General features: G+C 51.5%; 1 protein-coding gene and 1 non-coding gene across 8 annotated transcripts in view; one reads left to right on the forward strand and one right to left on the reverse strand.

Moving 5' to 3' along the window:
- Window positions 1-360: 360 nt before the first annotated feature.
- On the reverse strand, window positions 361-486 carry LOC122701166. The gene has a single exon (XR_006343003.1). It is a non-coding gene; the product is annotated as a small nucleolar RNA SNORA61 (small nucleolar RNA).
- A 4,486-nt stretch (window positions 487-4,972) lies between these two features.
- The window catches only part of DOT1L (DOT1 like histone lysine methyltransferase), a 51,963-nt gene continuing 35,957 nt past the window's right edge, over window positions 4,973-20,978 (forward strand). For 5 of the 7 annotated variants that reach the window (XM_043912100.1, XM_043912094.1, XM_043912097.1 and 2 more), the window contains exons 1-2: window positions 4,973-5,295; window positions 15,333-15,376. In XM_043912100.1, coding sequence (XP_043768035.1) covers window positions 5,215-5,295; window positions 15,333-15,376 — 125 coding nt within the window. In that variant the 5' untranslated portion in view covers window positions 4,973-5,214. The remainder of the gene's footprint in view (window positions 5,296-15,332; window positions 15,377-20,978) is intronic. The other 2 variants (XM_043912102.1, XM_043912099.1) reach the window with 2 other exon arrangements.

The following is a 20,978-nucleotide window of genomic DNA, read 5'->3' on the forward strand; positions in this document are numbered from 1 at the left end:
AGAAAAGGGCAGTAATTAATGTATGTCCCATATGCCTGAGGGAAAAACAACTGGTGATCATTAATCTTAATCCCATAAGGTGGTCCATTGTAAAATGGCCGGGGGGCATGAAAAAGGGTGGTGACTTAAGGATCAAGAGGAACCATAAAGATATTAAATTAATGTGACCTTTAACTGATTGGTTAGAAGTGATGTATTTTAAGGACAGGAGCCAATTAAAAATGTACAGATTAATACTGGTAAACATACAAAAGTGCTATAATCTTCCTCTTCTGGGGGACTCTTTACCACCTCTCAGTGTTTATGCTAAGGTCTTTGTAGTTTCTTTCTCTTTTTTTTTTTTTTTTTTCTTTTTTTCAGCCTTGTCTGAAACTAGCCCGCATGCTCTACAGCACACACGACGAGCACAGTGTCAGTACTGCTATTCCTCCTCTTACGACCACCGAGACCAGGGTTTAGATCCGATGGGAAAGGGAACTGGAGGGTCAGTTTCTTTCTCTTTAATGAATCCTATTCACTTGCTACCTTGAATGTTTCCATGTCTGTGAAACTCATTCTTCACCTCCATGAACAAGAACTTGGATTCCCATTTCATTAGGTACTTGGTAAATACTTGCTGAATAAAGGGGTTGAAGACAAGGATGAATGAATGAATAAATGAAGATTACCATATAGGAAGATAGAGGAGGGTTCCCTTTCTGGTTCTCAGGGGTTGGGAGATCAAGTAAGAGGTCTGTCCTCAATAGGCTGATTAGCCCCCTCCAGGGTTCCCTGGGACTGAGGGTCTTCCCAGAATTCCAGCACTAAAAGTTGGGTGGTCTGGGGCAAACTGGGGGTGGGGGATTGGCCACCCAACCAAACCATGATAACAATTCCAACTTCAATATTTGGAAGGATTGATGCTGAAGCTGAAGCTGTAATACTTTGGCCACCTGATGCAAAGAGTTGATTCTTTGGAAAAGTCCCTGATGCTGGGAAAAGTTGAGGGCAAGAGGAGAAGGGGGTGACACAGGATGAGATGATTGCATGGCATCACTGACTCAATGGACATGAGTTTGAGCAAACTCAGGGAGATAGTGAAGGAAAGGGAAGCCTGGCAAGCTGCAGTCCATGGGGTTGCAAAGAGTCAGATATGACTTAGAGACTGAGCAGCAACAAAGGGTAGATGAGGGCACACCCTGAACCCAGCCTAGTGTAGGAGAGTCTGAGAAGGTTCTGGAGGAAGTGACAGTAACACAGGAGGGAGGGAGGAGTCTAAGGAAGAAAGCGGCACCGCTGACAGCATGTGCCAATATCCCTGGGCCCAAGGTCATACCTGACTAGGGCTTGCTTTGACATCTATCAGATGGTGGGCGTGGGCACAGGGAGGGGCTAGGGTTTTCAGCTGGCGAGGGTTCTCAGGGCTATCCTGTGGCTGGTGCCTGCATCAGGGTCTCAGAGGACCCTGGAGGTCTCTGCAGAAATGGGGTTGGTGACAGCTAAGGGGGAAGGGGAAGAAGCTGAGAGGTAAGGGAGTGGGAAGAGACAGAGATTTTCTGTTGACAACAGCTCTCTCTAGCTATGTCCTGCGGGATGCAAGCTTAAAATAGCTCCTAGTGCAGGGAGCCTGGGAGCCACGGTGACTGGCTCTCCTCTGTGGTGTGGTGGTGGCTCTGGGCATCTTGGGCTGGGAAGAGAGTGCCCAGAGCAGGGACCCTTCTCTCCAGGACCTTGCTGGCTATCCTTAGCTCAAGTCCTCCAGCCCTGTGAGTGGGGGGCTCATCCATTTCTGAGTCCTCCTGCTGGGTCCCCTTACAACACAGACACACAACTTTGGCGGGTGTGTTCCCAGCAACCACGGCATCCATTTTTAAAAGATTTTGGAGGATAAACATACAGACAAGGGCAGAATGGATGCTTTTTTCAAGTGAGTGATTCTGTGTAACCCCCACCCACAGTCCTGACCAAGAACACCCTTGGGGCTCCAGCCTCCATCTGGGGCTCCAGAGGGACCTTCAGAAGCTTCCCTCTACCTTCCTGCAGATCCTGTCTCTCCCTCCACGTCCTTGTGAGCAGCACCCGAGGGTGCGGGACTGTGGGGCTGTACTGCTGTTAGGACAGTTGGAATTCCACGTGAGCTCCAGCCAGCCCCCCTGCCAGCGCCCTGTGCACTTCTCTGACCCCAAGACACCTCGCCTGGGGACTTGTAACACTAAAGGCACACACTGTAAGCACAAGCATCGGGCTTCCTGGCTGGCACAGAGCAGGTGCTCAACTGTCATAAGGGTCTGTGTCAGTGAGGGTTCTCCAGACAAACAGAATCCACTGGGTGTGTATATACACACACATACATACATATATTGTGTTAAGTCACTCAGTTGTGTCCAACTCTTTGCGACTCTACCAACTGTAGCTTGCCAGGCTCCTCTGTCTATGGGATTCTCCAGGCAAGAATACTAGAATGGTAGCCATTCCCTCCTCCAGGGGATCTTCCCGAGCCAGGGATAGAACTCAGGTCTCCTGCATTGGAGGCAGATTCTTTACCATCTGAGCCACCAGGGAAGCCCCCACATACATATATACATACATACAAAAATAAATAGGTGTGTACACATATGCAGTATGTATATAGACATATACATCTATAATATATACAATGTAATGCACATACACACATATAAAATAGTTTATATATATGCAGTATATAAACACATATATATACATATAATATATACAATTTGTTGTTGCTCAGTCACTAAGTCACATATGACTCTGCAACTGTATGAACTGCAGCATGCCAGGATTCCCTGTCCTTCACTATCTCCCTGAGTTTGCTCAAACTCATGTCCATTGAGTCAGTGATGCCATCCAACCATCTCATCTTCTGTCACCCCCTTCTCTTCTCCATGTGTATGCATCCACACATACAAAGATATATAGGTGTGTGTATATATACTATATATATATGTGTGTGTGTGTATGCACGCATGTTGTTTAGTCGCTAAGTTGTGTCCAACTCTTTTGAAACCCCAAGGACTGTAGCCTGCCAGGCTCCTCCATCCATGGGATTTCCCAGGAAAGAAAACTGGGAAATTTCTTTCTTCAGGGAATCTTTCCCACCCAGGGACTGAACCCTTGTCTCCTGATGGCAGGCAGATTTTTTTTACCACTGAGCCACCAGTATGTAGGCATGGTTGCTCAATCGTGTCCGACTCTCTGTGACCCCATGGACTGCAGCCTGCCAGGTGGAAGCCATATACATAGTATATACACATATATACATACAATACCTATACAACATATACATATACAGGTATATAACATACATACACACCTGTACATATATACTGTATATATACAGTATGACAAGGCTGTACATTGTCGCTTTGCTTATTTAACTTCTATGCAGTGTGCATGCATGCAAAGTACCTTCAGCCGTGTTCAACTCTTTGTTGCCCCATGGACTGTAGCCCGCCAGGCTCCTCCATCCATGGGGATTCTCCAGGTAAGAACACTGGAGGGGGTTGCCGTGCCCTCCTCTGGTCTATACAGAGTACATCATGTGAAATGCTGGGCTAGATGAATCACAAGATGGAATCAAGATTGCTGGGAGAAATATCAACAACCTTAGATATGCAGATGATACCACTCAAATGGCAGAAAATGAGGAGGAACTAAAGAGCCTCTTAGTGAGGGTGAAAGAGGAGAATTAAAAAGTTGACTTGAAAAAAAAAAAAGTTGACTTGAAACTCAACATTTGGAAAACTAAGATCACAGCATCCAGTCCCACCACTTAATGGCAAATAAATGGGGAAAAAATGGAAGCAGTGACAGACTTCATTTTCTCACTGTAGGCTTCCCAGGTGGCTCAGTGGTAAAGAATCCACCTTCCAGGGCAGGAGACACAGGAGATGCGTATTTGATCACTGAATTGAGAAGATCCCCTGGAGGAGGAAATGGAAACCCACTCCAGTATTCTTGCTGGGAAATCCCATGGAGAGAGGGGCCTGGTGGGCTCTGTCCATGGAGTCGCAAAGAGTTGGACATGACTAAGCACACACATACAAAATCACTGCAGATGGTGACTGCAACCACGAAATTAAAAGATCCTTGCTTCTTGGAAGGATACTATGACAAACCTAGACAGCATATTAAGAAACAGAGACATCACTTTGCCAACAATGGTCCAAAGCTGTTTTTTCCAGTAGTCACCTATGGATGTGAGATTTGGACCATCAAGAAGGCCAAGCACCAAAGAATTGATGCTTTTCAACTGTGGTGCTGAAGACTCTTGAGAGTCCCTCCAGATTGCAAAGACAAACCGGTCAATCCTAAAGGAAATCAGCCCTGAATATTCATTGGAAAGACTGATCCTGAAGCTTAAGCTCTAATACTTTCGCTACCTGACGGGAAAAGAACACTCACTGGAAAAGACCCTGATGCTGCGAAAGATTGAGGGCAAAAGAAGGGGGTGGCAAAGGATGAGACGGTTAGGTAGCATCACTGACTCAATTCACTGACATGAATTTGAGCAAATTTGGGGGGTTAGTGGAGGATACAGGAGCCTGGCGTGCTGCAGTCCATGGGGTCACAAAAAGTTGGATACAACTTACCGACTGAACAACAATAGGCTAAATACATGGCATTCTTGTGACCAGAAGCCGGGTCTGTGCCGGTCACCTTTAATAAGAAATTATACTTTTATTATGGGGGGGGGGTGTTCCTGTCAGCCAAGAGCGGGTTTCGAACCCTTTATCTCAGGCCTCCCGGGGTCTCCCCGGGTTCCCGCTTGGGGCTGGTGGGGGCAGCCGAGGGCAGCCGAGGACGTGCGTGCGTGCGTGCGTGCGTGCGTGGGAGCGGGAGAGCCCACGGGGCGGGCCGGAGGGGGGGGCCGCACGAGGCGCGGCGGGCGGGGCAGAGGGAGCGCACCGCCTCCTCGCGCCCAGGCCCCCCCGCGCGCGCGCCGCGAGTGGTTCAGCCCGGCCCCCGGCTCATTGTGCTCGTCTCACGCCGGCCCAAGATGGCGGCGGCGCTGGAGGCCCCGGGCCTGTGACCACAAAGAGGGAGCCGGGGGCTGGACGGGAGCGCGGTGGCGGCGGCTGAGGCCCAGGCCAGGCCCCCTCCCCTCAGCCTCCCGCCCGCCCTCCTCCGCCCGTCCGCCCCGCCCCCGACGGCGGGGCCCCGCCCCTCCCCCAACCGCCCGACTAGCATGGTGCGGCGGCCGTGCGCGCCGACATGGGGGAGAAGCTGGAGCTGAGGCTCAAGTCGCCCGTGGGGGCCGAGCCCGCCGTCTACCCGTGGCCGCTGCCGGTCTACGTGAGTGCCGCTCCTCTCTTCCCTTAACCCCCTCTCCCCAGACCCCCACCCCCTAGTCCCCGCTGCGCGTGGTGGGCCCACCGAGAAACCGAGCGACTCGAGCCCCCAACCTTCCCTGGGACCCCCCATTCCCGCCCCGCCGGATTCCCGGCGGCCGTTTCCAAGCCCCGCGCGCAGGGTGGGCAGCGGGGAACCCGGGCCGGCCGAGGGCGCAGACTGGGCCGCGGGGACCCTGCGCCTCCGAGGGGCGCCCGAGCCAGGCTGCCGTTGGTCCTGCGGGGCTGGGGACCCCCCGTTCCCCCAGCCTGAACGGCCGGCGGGCTTGCCTTTCCGTACTTTATGATTTGACGTGTGGGGTTTCTCTTTGCTGGTAGTTTATTCTTGGCGCTGTCACCGTGCTCAGCTTTTTTATTTTTGAGGAAACCCTTTTCTCCTCCTTCTTTCCAGTTGTTAATTTTGTAAATTAGGCATTTTGTCTCTCTAATTTTGAGTGGCAGGACTGGCTAGAGCTTTGGAAAGGAAGCGTCCTGTTCCCGGATCTTGGGTGGGCTGGCCGGACCCTTGGCAAGGACGCGTCAGGTTCCTTAGTTTGAGTGGGTGGGCTGGCCGGACCCTTGGTAAGGAGGCGTCCTGTTCCCTAATTTGAGTGGGTGGGCTGGCCGAACCTTTGGAAAGGAGGCGTCCTGTTCCCTGATCTTGTGTGGCCTTTGGAAAATTGACAGGCCGAACGGAAATTTACACAGGCGTCCGGGTGATTCCAGACATGCAGGGCGCGGGGTGGGCGCCCCGGCTCCTGTCCCCGGTGGCGGCGTGGGTGCGCGTGTCCGTGTCAGAGGGACCGCGCTCCGGCTGGGCAGCGCGCCTTCGGGAGGGAAAGCACAGCGGGCGCGGTGGGCGGGCGCTTTTGGGGCGCCCTTTCGCGCGCTCGGCTTGCGAGGGGACCGGCCTCCACGGGACCCGGCGGGGAAGCCCGCGCGCTCCGCCCCTCGCGCGGGCTCCGTGTGTGTCAGTTTTTGGAAACTGTCGCGGCCAGGGGCGGGGTCGGGACGCTGGGACCGCCCGGGAGCCGACGTTGGCTCCTGGCCCTGGTGCTCCGCGGTTCTCCGAGGTCGGAGGCTTTCCAGCCCGCCGAGCGCACCGGCGCTTTCTATTTTTGCGCTTCCTGCGCCCGGAGGCGCGGCTGAGCCCGGGCTCTGGCTTTTCCGGTTGGGTAGCTCTGTGTCGCCCTGGCGCGCGGCCTGAGCAGTGGGCAGGGCGGGGAGACGACCCAGGGGACGGAAACTGAAAGTGGGGAGAACCTTCAAAACTCCAGTTGATCCACCTGCCTCCCTCTCTGCCCCCGTTACTGCACTCGTCTTGTACCAGTACGTTGGCCGGCACATTTTTCAAAATGTAATTTGTTTATCCTCAGTAGACATGCAGTGTGGTTCACTTGTAGCTCACAGTTCTAGAGTATTTGACAGATCATTGCAGTCAGGCAGCAGAACAATCCCTTCAAACCATCTGCTGCCCTTTGGCATCAACTCGTCTCTCGCTTCCTGGCCACCAGTCTCATCTCGGTCCCTAAGGTTTTGGCTTTTCTGGAAAGTCAAGTAAATGGAGTCAACGATGTGTAGCTTTTTGACTCTGGCTGCTTTGGCTCAGCAAAATGTATGTGAGATTCATGTCCGTTGTTGAGGGTGTGAGAAGTCACTTCTTTTCCCTGCTATGCAGTTTTGAGACGATCAGGAATAGAGCTGCTAAACAGCCCAGGGCAGGTGAACTTGGATTTTCACCTCACTTGGGAGAACACTCTGGGAGTCAGACTGGGGTCTGTGCTGAATGTCTGTTTAACAACATTCCTGCATCTCGGAAATTGGTATTTTTCCAAAATTGGTGTTTTGAGTATCAGGAGAATTTAGAAATCTACTGTGACCCAGCACCGAAGCACCTGAAACTAAGATGAAGGTTCATCTGGAGATGGTCTCACTGTTGCCATCACCATCAAGGCCACAGAGGCCTGTTCAGTTCAGTTCAGTCGCTCAGTCATGTCCGACTCTTTGCGACCCCATGGATTGCAGCATGCCAGGCCTCCCTGTCCATCACCAACTCCCGGAGTTTACTCAAACTCATGTCCATTGAGTTGGTGATGCCATCCAACCACCTCATCCTCTGTCTTCCCCTTCTCTTCTTGCCTTCAATCTTTCCCAGCTTCAGAGTCTTTTCAAATGAGTCAGCTCTTCACATCAGGTGTCCAAAGTATTGGAGTTTCAGCTTCAACATCAGTCCTTCCAGTGAATATTCAGGACTCATTTCCTTTAGGATTGACTGGTTGGATCTCCTTGCAGTCCAAGGGACTCTCAAGAGTCTTCTCCAACACCACAGTTCAAAAGCATCAATTCTTCAGCGCTCAGCTTTCTTTATAATAAAGTTCAACTGTCACATCCATACATGACTACTGGAAAAACCATAGCCTTGACTAGACAGACCTTTGTTGGCAAAGTAATGTCTCTGCTTTTTTTTTTTTTTTTAATGTCTCTGCTTTTCAATATGCTGTCTAGGTTGGTCATAACTTTCCTTCCAAAGAGTAAGCGTCTTTTAATTTCATGGCTGTGGTCACCATCTGCAGTGATTTTGGAGCCCCCCAAAATAAAGTCTGCTACTGTTTCCACCATTTCCCCATCTATTTGCCATGAAGTGATGGGACTGGATGCCGTGATCTTAGTTTTCTGAATGTTAAGCTTTAAGCCAACTTTTTCACTCTCCTCTTTCACTTTCATCAAGAGGCTCTTTAGTTCTTCTTCACTTTCTGCCATAAAGGTGGTGTCATCTGCATATCTGAGGTTATGATATTTCTCCCGGCAATCTTGATTCCAGCTTGTGCTTCATCCAGCCCAGCGTTTCTCTTGATGTACTCTGCATATAAGTTAAATAAGCAGGGTGACAATATACAGAGGTCTGTAACCTTTGTCAGAAAGACATCGTGTGTGTCCAGGTCCCAGCGGGAGCTGGCTTTCCAGTGGTGGGCGGGTCTGAACTAGAGAGCGTCTTTCCCTTGCTGGCAGGACCTCACTTGGCAGTATTCAGGGTGTGCTGCCTGCCTGGCTGGGCACTCCATCTGAGGTCAGCAGCCATTCCTGGGGTGGCAGTCCCCAAACCAGGCGGTCGGGGGGGCTGTGCCATGGTCAGCAAGTTGCAACCTTCCTAAAGCAGTGCGGTGACATCTGCTCCCCTCCCGTGTCCCCTCTGGGGGATTTTGCTTTCTCACAGGAAGTGAGGGGGCAGAACTTTTATTATAAGAGTTCATATTTTGTGATGACTCGATGATGAGTACATTAAGAAAATGGGCCACTTCCAGGAGCATAGCCTTTCCAAAGGTCAGATTACTCATGTGACCACACGTTCAAAAAGACTGAGCTTGCTTGTTCATTGATTCATTCATTCATCCTGCAAGCACCTCCTGGATATCTCCAGTGTTCGAGGGGGAGTGGAGCACAGTACTTATGAACAAGGGTCGGTTGGTGGTCTATAAACCCAGATGGGCAATGGAGGTGTAGTGCCCTGGGGATGAGGTACTGGAGGGTGGGGCTGAGGGAGGGTGAGTGGCTTCTCCGAGGAGGGGGCACCCACAGGAGGAAGTGCAAACAGCCACATCTTCCACACTCGGAAATGTCCAGCTTCTGAAACGGGCTTTTGTGCAGTTGACAAATAAGAGGGCGTGGTGCAGGGCTAGTTTTGTTCCTTCTGTCACAGAGTTCCCAGATGTCCACTTGCAGCTTATGGCAGTGTTGCTAAAGCAGGATGGCCCTTCTCTTGGTGGAAAACTGGGTCTCAGCTCAGGAGGGAGCAGGTGCCTGGTGGCCGGGCCAGAGGTTGCGAGGGCGGGCAGTAGTCCTTCCCCTCGGTGACTCACGGAGGCCGTGGGTGTGGAGCAGCCTCGGTGTGACTGTCCCTGCCTGCCTCCGCGAGTGCATGAGTCTCTGATGAATGCTGAGCCATCATGCCCCAGACTCAGCTGTGAGTAGTAGCTGAGGTGGGCGGCTGGCTGAGCCATCCCTCCCTATGACTCAGAAAATATTTTCTGCTCTGACCTCTGTGTGCGTGAGTGAGCGCTGACTAATGCGAGCTCAGGTGGAAGTCAAGTTAACCCTCTGACGGCTCTCCATGGGGGAGGTGACCACTTTAGAGAGGAAGGCATCATCGGAAAAGCCTGGTACCCCGAATGTGGCTGTCAGCTTCTGTACCCTGGTCCCTGACATCCAGGTGTCCTGGAGTAGGCAGGCTGAGTACTCTGTTCCTGGTGGGAGGAGCCAGCAGCACCAGAACCTGAGGTGTTCACTAGGGAAGAGGTGGTGGAGCTGTGGGCCACCTGCCCCAGTCTTCCTCTGGGAGCCCTGTCCTTTTTTCTTAGTTAAACTTTTTGTTTTGAAATAATCACAGATTCTTGTACAGTTGTAAGAAATGAGACAGAGGCAACGCATGTTCTCTTCTCTCAGTTTCTCCTGATGGTGACATCTTTTGAAGCTGCACACGATGTAATTGTTTCATTGGCCTTGGTTCATCAGGATACAGTGTTCTGGAGTCCCTGCAGGGTGTGACCGGCCGTGTCTGCAGGTGCCTGGGTCCTGGGCTCCGTGCTCGTCTCCTGGGAGACCCCTCTTGCCCCTTTCTGTCTGCCTCTTCTCAGTCCTGGTGCTCTCCCCAGTTTGCGCACCTGTCTCTCCACCGGGGAATAACAGTCCATTCCGTTCTCTTGCTCAGGGCTGTGCCTGGGAGCCTCTTTGGCTCCTTCTCTGTCTCTTCAGGCTGTCCTGCCCTTCCCACCGCCAGGTCTCCTGCCCCCAGCATCTGTGGCGGTCCCGAGAATGTTCAGAGAGGACATGCCTGAGTCTGTCCGTGTCCGCAGCCTCCCTCATTGCCCGCCTGCCTGACCTCCCCTCCCAACCAACATTTCTCTTTCCTTCCCTGACTCTTTCTCCACCCATGGTCACTGTCTCAGTGCCTAGCCCAGGGGTGATTAGCCCTGAGGCAGTGTTCCTTGGCACCCCTGTGTTGGACAGGGCCCTCTTCCAGCTGAGGCACGGCCCCGTGAGCTGGGTGGGGAGGTCGGAGGCTTCAGTATCATCGTGTGTGACCTTGGATGGAGACACTGTCTCCGATGGGCTTCAGTTTGAATCCCCTGAGTTAATCATGGGGTCCGTGGCTGAGGCACGGAAGGTGCATTAGCGTCATGCAGGGGGATGGGCGGCCCCTGGTAGCGGAATACTACCTCTGGAACTGCTGCTGCTTTGCTCCTCAGGGACAGCAAAGGTCAGCGGGCTTGGGATGGGGACTCCCCAGAAGGATTTCCCCGTTGCATGGCTGTGTTGGACCTGTTCACAGTGGATTATGTTTTCCCTGGTCTGTGAGTGGCTCCCTGTGGTCTGCTCTAGGCTCGCCCTGGGACTGAGCCAGGCTCCCACCGAGGGGCGGGGCTGGGCCCACACCTGATCTGGGTGTAGCCAGGTGAAGTGGCAGGACATGGGAGGAGGGGCCTTGCTGGGTCTTATGGTTTTTGTGTTTTTTAATAACAGCTTTGTCCTAAACTCTGTGCTTTTTGAAAGTTTAGGGAGAGTGAGCCTATAATTTCAAGATACCTTAAAGAGCAAAATTTGAAGTGCCCTTCTTAGTAAATTTATTTAGAATCAAGCTTAAAACTCACCACCAGCAAATCATTTTCATAGCCTGTATGGCAACTGAACTTTCTATTTAATTTTTCAGCACTGCTTTATTATAAGGCATAGGTTGCAAAAGATAATAAGCTATCTGTATTGTAAGCTGAACAGAATGAGAATCATAGAGTAGATTTGCAGCAATGTCTTCTGAGGATAGGAAGAAAAATAGACATTTCAACCATGCCATTAGATTCGAAGTCAGGTTGATGGAAACAAATAGCCCTGGGTCATTCACCTTAAAACCTAAATAAAGAAACAAAACAACTGGCCAACCAGAGGTGGAGAATTGGTATAGAATTTAAAGGCTCAAGAGACAGTTACAGGTTAACCTGGGGTATCCTCTAATGCACATTGATGAAATTTCCTTTATGTATGGTTGGGAAGATCCCCTGGAGGAGGAAATGGCAACCCACTCCAATATTTTTGCCTGGAGAATCCCATGGGCAGAAGAGTCTGACGGGCTACAGTCCATGGGGTTGCAAAAAGTTGGACACAACTGAGCAACTAATACTTTTTTATTTTGTCCAGATAACATTCACACCACACAGCTCACCTACCACAAGTGTACAATTTAGTGGGTTTTACTGTATTGTATTACTGTATTCACAGAGCTGTGCAACCATCATGTCTAATCCCAGAACATTTCATCCCCTCAAAGGACCTGCATCCCCCCTCCCCAGCCCCTGACCACCAGGAACCCACTCCCTGTGTCTCTGGATTGGCCTGCTCTGCATGTTTCCCATCAGTGGAATCACACCCTGTGTGACCTTCTGTGTCTGCCTTCACTGACCCTTCTCAGGGTCTGCCCACGTGGAAGCGGGTGTTGGTGCTTCTCCCCTTGGCAGTGCCAAGTGATGCTCCTGTGTGTGGAGGGACAGGTTGTGGGTCTTGAGGCCCCAGGAGAGACACTCATTTGGCCCTGGTCTTGGGGTGGCTGGTACCAGGTGCCCTGGGGGGGCATTGACAGTGATCCCTGCTGGGGGTGGGACACCGCTGGAGCGCTCAGAGCTGGAGTGCTCAAGGTGAGGCTTGCCTGGACTTTCCAGTCCTCGGGCTGGCGGCCATGCGGCCACTGGTTGCTCAGGGGTCCTGGGTGAGTCCTTTTACTGACTGGGCCCCTGGAAGGGCCTCCTGTCCTTCCTGTCCCTTGCCCTCCTTTCCCATCACAGCCTTGGCCTTAGGCTTAGGCGAGGAGAGTTCTGGTGCTGAGCTTTTGGTCATCATCTTCTTTCATCATCCCAGAGTCCCTCCCCGACAGCCCCTCCATGTGGACCCCCACTGGCGCTCCTCTGATCTGAAGGCCTGTGGAGCCTGAGAAGCGGCCAGAGCCGAGAGACTGTGAGAGCTTCCGAGTCATTCAGGTGGTCAGGGCAGCCACTGGAAGCTGGACAGGCCCTGCAGCAGCATTCCGAGGTCGGAGGAGGCATGTTGTCAACCATTCCCTCCTCTCTTTCTGGTGTTAGAGCTTGGGACAGCTTGAGTTTACCTCATCTCAGATGAGACCATGCTCCAGGCCCTGTGTCTTCCCAGGAGCCCCTGCAGGCCCTGCAGGAGGAGGGGCCCTGGACATGTCCTGGCTGCCTGAGGGCCCAGAGAGGGAGCACGGTCCACAGCCGGGCACATTCCTGCCACGTGGTGTGGGCTCTTGCACACAGGCACTCATGGGGCCTTTCATGGTACTTCTTGTTTTGTAACCTCACAGTGGTGACTGGAGTCAAACTTATGGAATCAAATGTTTCTGGTCACTACTGCATCTTCCCCTGGCTCTCAGACTTGTTCTTGCAGGCTGTACTTCCTTATCGGTTATCTGTGGTGTGTAATGAATCAGCCTGAAATTTAGCAGCTTGAATAATATACACTGGTGACCACTCATGGTGTCTGAGGGCAGGAACTGAGAGCTGGCAGGCCAGGGAATCTGGTCAGGTGTCTGCAGGAGACTGCTGCAGATGCTTCATCCAAATGCTGACGGGGCCAGAATTGTGGCTCCCCCACATGCTGCCTGAGACCCTCCAGTCCACGGGGCGAGTTCCCCTCAGAGTGAGTGTCTCAGCATTGGTGGAGAGGCCCAGACCGTCCCCCTCATTCTGTGGCTGCCCCATGACCCTGTGCACTGTCCGTATGAGCTTGTCTCTGAATGGACCCTTCAGGACAGCGTAGTGTTGTCTCTGCTGTCTGTGCTGTAGGGGCCCGGGGATGCCTGCCAGGGCTGTGGGGACTTTACTTCCTGGATGTTGTTGACCTGTGAGCATCCCAGAGACTCAGGATTTTCCTGCTGAGGTTGGGGTGCTTTTAAAAGTATATCACATCTACTCCCAGACATTTTGTTGTTATTAGTTTGTTTTTGCTACCTCACATGACTTGGGGTATCTTAGCTCCCTGACCAGGGATTGAACCCGGGCTCTCAGCAGTGAGAGCGTAGACACCACCAAGGAATTCCCTGTTAATGGCATTATTGAGGTATAATTCCCGCACCATGCAACTCATCTGCCCCAAGCATGCTGTACCCTGGTTTGTGCACTGAGTGCAGTCATCACTACTACTAATTTTAGAACCTTCCATCGCCCCAGGGAGAAACCCCATCTCCATCAACATCCCCCCATCCTCCTGCCCCAGCCCCTGACAACCAGGAACCCACTCTCTGTGTCTGTGGATCAGCCTGTTCTGGACGTTTCCCATCAGTGGAATCACACCCTGTGTGTCCTGTGTCTGCTTCTCTGACTGAGCATCGTGTCCTCAGGGTGCATCCACATGGTCAGGGCTTCTCTCCTTTTCGAGGCCGAATGATGCTCCCATGCATGGAGGGACACATTTGTTTATTCATTCACCTGTCGGTGGTTGTTTGGGTGATTTCCAGTTTGGGGCTGTGGTTGTATGTGCTCACTTCTTTTGGTCAGACACCCAGAGGTGAATTGCTATGTTGAGGGGGGCCTGTTTCACCTTTTGAGGAGCTACCAGCTGCCCCCACCATTCTGACGTTTGCCATGAGGTGTTGGGGCCTGTTGCTCCCACCTGTGGTTCTTCCCCAAGGTGTTGGGTCAGCGGCGGTGAAGCTGGGGCTCGGGCACCCCATGCCAGGACTGTCCAGTGTTGGACGGCATGCACTCCACCTCCCACCCCGCCTTGTCTAAGTGATAGGAGTTCGGCGAATGTTTACTGCTCCATCCTTGGTAAGTTGGAGGATATTCATGATAGAAGGTTGATTTTGTCCTTTGCCTTAAAAACTAAGACTTTGGACAAACGGTCACATATTGAAATTCTATTCACAAATGTCCAGAATAGGCAAGTCCATAGAGACAGAGAGTGGATTAGTGTTTTCAGGGGCTGGGGGGAGGCCTGTCTGCTGATGGGGTGAAGGAAAGTTCTGGAACTAGACAGAGGTGCTGGTTGCACAACCCTGAGGATACTGACTCCACCACGTTGCACACTCAAAGCGGGGTCTGTTCTGTGTGAGTTATCCCTCAGTAGAGCTGCTGTTAAACACCAATGAGGCTAGGGCCATGAAAGTGGTTCTGGAGCGCTGAGTTGGGTGGGTTCCTGTCCTGCGACCTGCCCTCGTGGCTGTCCTCCATCATGAAGCCGGGAAATGGTGCCCTGGGCTGAGAAGGGCGGTTGCTGCCCCAGGCAGGGCTGGTGGCTCTGGGTCTCTTACCTCACTTCCGGTTTCAGTCCGTGCTTTTCTTGGCCCTCCTCACCGAGGTCAGAGTGAAAGTGGGGTCGCGAGTTACAGACGTCCGTGCACGCACCCTCACTTGTATTTTTTTGGCCACACTGCACAACATGTGGGATTTTGGTTCCCTGACCAGGGATTGAACCCACGCCCCTTGCATTGGAAGCACAGGGTCTTAACCACTGGAAGTCCTCCCTTGGTTTCTGCGAGGTCTCCAGTTCGCTGGGTGCCGAGACTGCAGGGAGAGGCCAGAGTGACCTGTGATGTGCCCGTTGGGAAGAGCGGCTGGGGGGGTCACTGCTGTGGCCAGGCAGGATGATGGCTGCTCACCCACTCCCGGCAGTGACAGGACCCTTGTTTCCCATTTTACAGACGGAAGCCGAGGCCTGCAGAGGGTCAGGGACTCAGAGCCAGGCCTGTGGCTGCCAGGCTGCAGGAGTGCCCAGGAGAGCCTTGGGAAAGGAGGGTTGGAGGTTGGACTCCAGCCCAGCCCCTTCCCTTCTCTGCTGCCTGCTGGGTACCCCCAAGGCCGGCGTGCCGCTTGTGGCAGGGACCCCAGTGCCATGGGTGGGGAAACGAAGTGGGAACGCCTCGGGGCTGGAGCGCCTGCCTCCTCTGGCTGCCACTGTCACCAAGGCTGGAGGGACGGCTCTAAACCCTGTCCCATTGTCTTTCAGGACAAACACCACGATGCTGCTCATGAAATCATCGAGACCATCAGGTGAGTGTGGCACCTGCTGGGGTGGGGCCTGGGGGTGGGGCCTCAGGTGGGCCCCCAGCACCTAGCCGTGCACTCTGGCTCTCACCCCAGGCTCCTGGCCCTTGCTTTCAGCCCCCACATGTCAGCCTCCCTGTTCCTCCAACCTGGTCCACCTCAGCGTCGTTACCGTGGCGAACCCAGGGAAACTGTGACTGGGGTCAGGGCTCAGGTGCCTGGTGTGACTCAGCACAGGGCCTGGTGCTTTGTGAGCTTCCTGTAGGCAGGGGTGGAATCCCCAGTGACAGGTTCCCACAGGCCCCCTCCCCTTCCCCTCATCACTGCTTTCCTCTCCTGTCATGGGGGGTTGGGTTTGGGCCGCTCCTCCCCATGTGAGCCCACCCCTTGTGTGGAGGAGGGCAGGCGCCCGGCAGGCTGGCCTGGGCGGCTCCAGGAGGAAGGCCCCTGCGGTATTTTTGGTGGGCGTCCTCCTCACAGTGACCACGGCTCGGCGTTCTGTGACCACCCTCTCCTGGCTCTGGCACCTCGCTCGTGCCGTTATATCCTCTCAAATCTGCAGTGGCCAGCTGGCAGTGTTCTATGGGGGAGGCCTCGTCCTGCCCCTGGCAGCCAAGTGGCTCAGCCTCCTGCGCGCGTCTGCTTCAGTCTCGGGGCCGAGCCGGGCCTCTGTGCAGGATTGTCTGGGAGACTGAGTGAAGTCTTGTGTGCCTCTCACAGGGTGGGCCTGACTGGGGTGGTGCTGAGAATGTGGGATCTACATTTTTTAATAGTGTAATCCACAAATCAGTTGGTTGGTGGAGTAGTGCTACGACCGGCTTAGTTTAGTTTATTTTTAAAGAAGACTGCCAGTTAGGGGCTTCCCAGGGGGCTCAGTGTAAAGAATTTACCTGCCAATGCAGGAGATGAGGGAAATGTGGGTTCAGTCCCTGGGTTAGGAAGATATCCTGGAGGAGGAAATGGCACCCCACTCCAGTTTCTTGCCTGAAAAAATATCCCATGGACAGAGGAGACTGGTGGGCTCTAGTTTATGGGATCACAAGAGAGTTGGACATGACAGCGACTGAGCACCCACACTTGTCAGTCAGGAAGTGAGGCCATGTGGTTAGACGAGGGGCTCCTAGTTGGCCAGCCTGGCTTCCCCCCCCACCTCCCTTGGGCCGAGCGAGTTCTGGGGGCGGATTGGCCTCGTTACCTGCTTCCTGCAGAGAGGGAGTGTCCCTGTGGTGCAGGGCGGTAGGACTGAGTGCAGCTGGCCAGCCAGAACCAGGTTCTCTGGAACCTCTAGGTGGCTGGGTCCTCTCTGGGTCTGGTAGGGCCCGCTCCCCATCCTCAAGTCTACAGGCTACTTCATTCCTTCCCTCTTGTCTCCACAGCTGGCTTTTTCCCACTGGTAAAGATGGCAGCCACCTGTTTAGTTTCTTCTCTTATCTTACTTTTCTTCCTGGAGGATTTCTGACATGCCCAGAGATGGACAGTGTATATGACGAGCCCACGTGCCCGTCACCCAGCCTGGCGTTTGTCTTACCTGTGCCGCCATCCACTTTCCTCTTTTTCCGCGTGTTTCCTGGGACAGTCAAGGTGTGACTGAAGTACAGGAGGGAGACCACCTGTTTGGAGCGAGCATGCTGGCCAGTGTGGATGTGTGGGTTTCTCCTTGTACCTGTGTGAGAAGGAGTCACCCCTGTTTGCCTGGCCCCCTGTCAGCCCCCTCCCTCCACTCCTGTCCCCAGGCAGCCCAGCCTGTTTTCTGTTGCTGTGGATTACTTTGCATTTTCTAGAATTTTACATTTTTAAAAAGTGTGTCAAAGGCTTTTCTTTCTTATTCCTAAGGAGTGCACCATTGGCGCATCCTTTCACCAGATGACACCAGACAGACACGTTTGGGTGGTTTCTGATTTTTGGCAATTGTAAATAAAGCTGTTGTAAACACTCCATGGAGGTCTTTGTGTGGACGTGTCTACCTTCATTCTGGGTAAATACCTTGGAATGAGGCTGCTGGATTGTGCTTGAAGGAAGGCTGCCCCTTCCAAGCTGCAGGCAGCCGTTCAGGACTGCTCCTGTGGCTCCCACGTTGGCAGGGCATGTTAACAGGGTTGTTTTTGCTGGTCCAGTTTGAGTCCTGTGGTGGTATCATTGTGGTTTTAATGAGAATTTTCTTAATAATTAATGACATTCATTGTCTTTTGCCTGGTTTTAAAAAAACTGGTTGTTTTCTGATTATTGAATTTTGAACATTCATTATCATTCGGTTTATCCTTTATTAGGTATGTGTTTTGTGAATATTTTCTTTCAGTCTGTGGCTTGTCTCTTCATGTTCATAAGAGTGTCTTTTAAAGAGCAGATATCTTAAATTCTGATAGAAGTCTAATTTATCAACTTTTTTCTTTTATAGTTTGCAGTTTTTTGCATGCTGAGATACGTGTGCCTAACTTGAGGTCACAAAGATTTTCTGCCATGGTTTCTGGAAGTTTAATGGTTTAGGTTTTACATTTACATCTTTTTATCCACTCTGAGTGAACTTCTACATGAGGCCTGTTGCTTCGCATGTGGACGTCCCGTAGTTCCAGCAGCATTTGTTGATGAAACTGTCCTCTCTCTCTGGAATTTCCTTGTCACCTTTGTGAAAGATCAGTTGGCAGTGTATGAGGTGCTTTCTTTGTGGAATCTCTTGCAGTGCCACTGACACATGGCTCTGTCCTTTGGGCAGTACCACAGCTTTATGGTAAGCTTTGGAATCACAGGAAGTCCTCCATTTTTATTCTTCTTTTTAAGTTGCTTTGGTTATTTCACCTCCTTTGCATTTTCCATGTAAATTTTCGAATCAGCCTGTTGATTTTTGCACAATTTATTAGGGAATTGTATTGAATCTGTAGGTCATTTTGGAGAGATTTGCCATCACACTTGAGTCTTCCAGTCCATGAACATGGTATGGGTCTCCACTTGCTCAGGCCTTTCAGCTCTTCTCTTGGCAGCGCTCTGGCATTGCAGCATGGAGGTCTTGGACAACCATTTGTTAGATTTATTCCTAGCTCATTCATGCTTTTGGCACTACTGTTAAGTGGGATTGTGTGTTAAATTTCATGTGCTGTTTGTCTGTTACTTGTGGGTAAAATACAATTGATATTTGTATGTTAACCATGACCTTGTGTGCAATTCATCAATTCTAGTAGTAGTTTTGTACATTTCCTGGGACTTTCTGTGGAAATAAAAATAATTGTATCACCTATTATTTCTTTTTCTTGGCATTACTGAATTGGCTGGGTCCTTTGAGACTGTTTTGTGATAAAGTGGGAGGAGGTTGCATTCTTATCTTTTCCCTCATCTCTGGGGCAGGGATGTTAGATTTAGTCTTCCACCATGGAGGTGACGTTAGCTGTAGTTCCTCACAGACACCCAGTACAAGTTTGAGAACATGCTCTACTATTCCTGGCGGCATTTTCCCTAGGTGTGACAGTTGCATCATTGTTAGGTTAAAAAAGAAAGAAAGAAAAAGGCCATAACTTCTACAGTTTAATACTGAAAGACTTATGGATGAAAATGTCATGTGTGGTCTCCTTCCAGATAGCATGGAATGGGTGCAGAAAAGTGTTGCTGGTAAGAGCTCTGAGCCCAGCAAGAGGCTTATGGCGTCTGCATGCCTTACCGTGGTGAAGTGCTGTCTTCCAGGTTTCTTTAATGTAAAGTTACTGTTTTCTCCATTTTTTGGAAAGTTATTTTTTAATTTTGGGCTCTGCTGGGTCTTCATTGCTGTGAGGGCTTTTTTCCTCTAGCTGTGGAGAATGGGGGCTACTCTCCAGTTGCAGTGACAAGCTCCTCATTGCGGTGACTTCTCTTGTTGTGGAGCATGGGCTCTAGGACTCTTGGGCTTCAGTGGTTGCAGCTCCTAGTCTGTAGGGCACAGGCTCAGTAGTTGTGACAGATGGGCTCAGTTGCTCAGTGACATGTGGGAGCTTCCTGGATCAGGGATCGAACCTGTGTCTCCTGCAGTGACAGGTGAATTCTTTACCACTGAGCCACCAGGGAAGCTCCTGCTTTCCCCTTTTTAATTAATAAAAATCGTGGGAGAAATCCCTGGAGACTCTGCAGAGACCTGTTTCTTCTTGGACTTTTGCAACTGATTGTAGGATCTGGAAGTGAATCTCACTGCTGAGAACTAGTTACCAGGGCATTTGAAAGGCTCTTCTGTTTTGCCTTCTTCCCCTGCCCTGTTAGTCATTGGAGCTTTTTTGGGAGGAAGGGCTGTTCCCCCTAGGCACTGGTTTCATCCTGTGGGTCCTAGCCCACTTCTGGTGTACCTGCTTTGCTCCTCAGTCATTCCCGTGCTGGCCCGGGGGGCTCTCTGGATTTGTGCCCCAGCCCTTTGACTTGACCCTGCCCACTCCCAGCACAGCCTCACTATCTGGAACCCCAAGATGCTCCACAGCCAACTTGAGTTTGCTGTGTCCCAGCCCGAGTCGGCCGCTTCCCCAGAGAGCTCTGGTCTCCTCCCCTGGAGAGGAGTTTGTGCTGCTTTTTAGGGATTGAGTTGTTTGTCTTCTTACTGAGTTGTAGCGATTCTTAACATATTGTGGCTTCGAGTGTCCAGTGAGATAGGCATGGCTGACTGTGACTTTAATGTCATCTTGATGAAGTTTTTGACTTATCAACTCATTCTTTGATGGCTAGTTGTCTGGGGCATAGCCAGGAACCTTACTTGCAGTCAGGCAGTTAGCCTCCTGTTTTTTGGGGGAAGGTCTGGGGTTTTAGGTTTTACATCCAGGTTTTAAGATCAATTGTGAATTAATCTTTGTGTCTAATGTGGGTTTGTGTTTATGGAGGTCAGGATTCTTTTTTCCCGTTCAGTTTTCAATCCTTCCAGCCTCATTTACTGAAATATTCCTTTCCCCATCACATTGCCTTGGTGCTTTGGTCAAAAATCATTTATTAAAATTTAGTCTAAAAAAAAAAAAATTTAGTCCATTTCTGTATTCCATATCCTGTATGGTTGATCTGTCTGTTCACCTCTCTGCCAATACCACACTCATTCTTTTTTTCTGTTGGCTGTGCATGGGCTCTGTTGTTGCAGCATGTGGACTTAGTTGCCCTGTGACATGTGGGATCTTAGTTCCCTGATCAGGGGTCTGACTCTTGCCCCCTGCACTAGGCGAAGTCTTAACCACTGGACCACCAGGAAAATCCCACTGTCACAGTCTTGGTTACTGTAGATTTACAGTACATCTCAAATCAAGGCAGTGTGAATTTTGCAACAGTGCTTTTTAAAAATATATATATGTATTATTTATTTGGCTGTGCTGAGTCTTACTTGTAACATAAGGGATCTTCGATCTTCATGGTGACATGTGGGATCTATTTCCCCAACCAGGGCCGGAACCTCGGCCACCCCAGCATTGGGAGCACAGTCTTAGCCACTGGACCACCAGGGAAGTCCCAGTGCTGTTATTTTTAAAGACTATTTTGGCTCTTCTAGATTCTCTGCCCTTGTATGTCAGTTTGAGACTTGGTTTGTCTGTTTCTCCAAAAAAGCCTAACTGAACTTTTTTAGAGGAATCACTTTGCAGTTTAGTTTGAGGAGGACGTTTAACAGTATTTAGTCTTATATTTTGCG

The sequence above is a fragment of the Cervus elaphus genome, chromosome 9, assembly GCF_910594005.1.
Source record: "Cervus elaphus chromosome 9, mCerEla1.1, whole genome shotgun sequence".
In the NCBI taxonomy this organism is placed as follows: domain Eukaryota; kingdom Metazoa; phylum Chordata; class Mammalia; order Artiodactyla; family Cervidae; genus Cervus; species Cervus elaphus.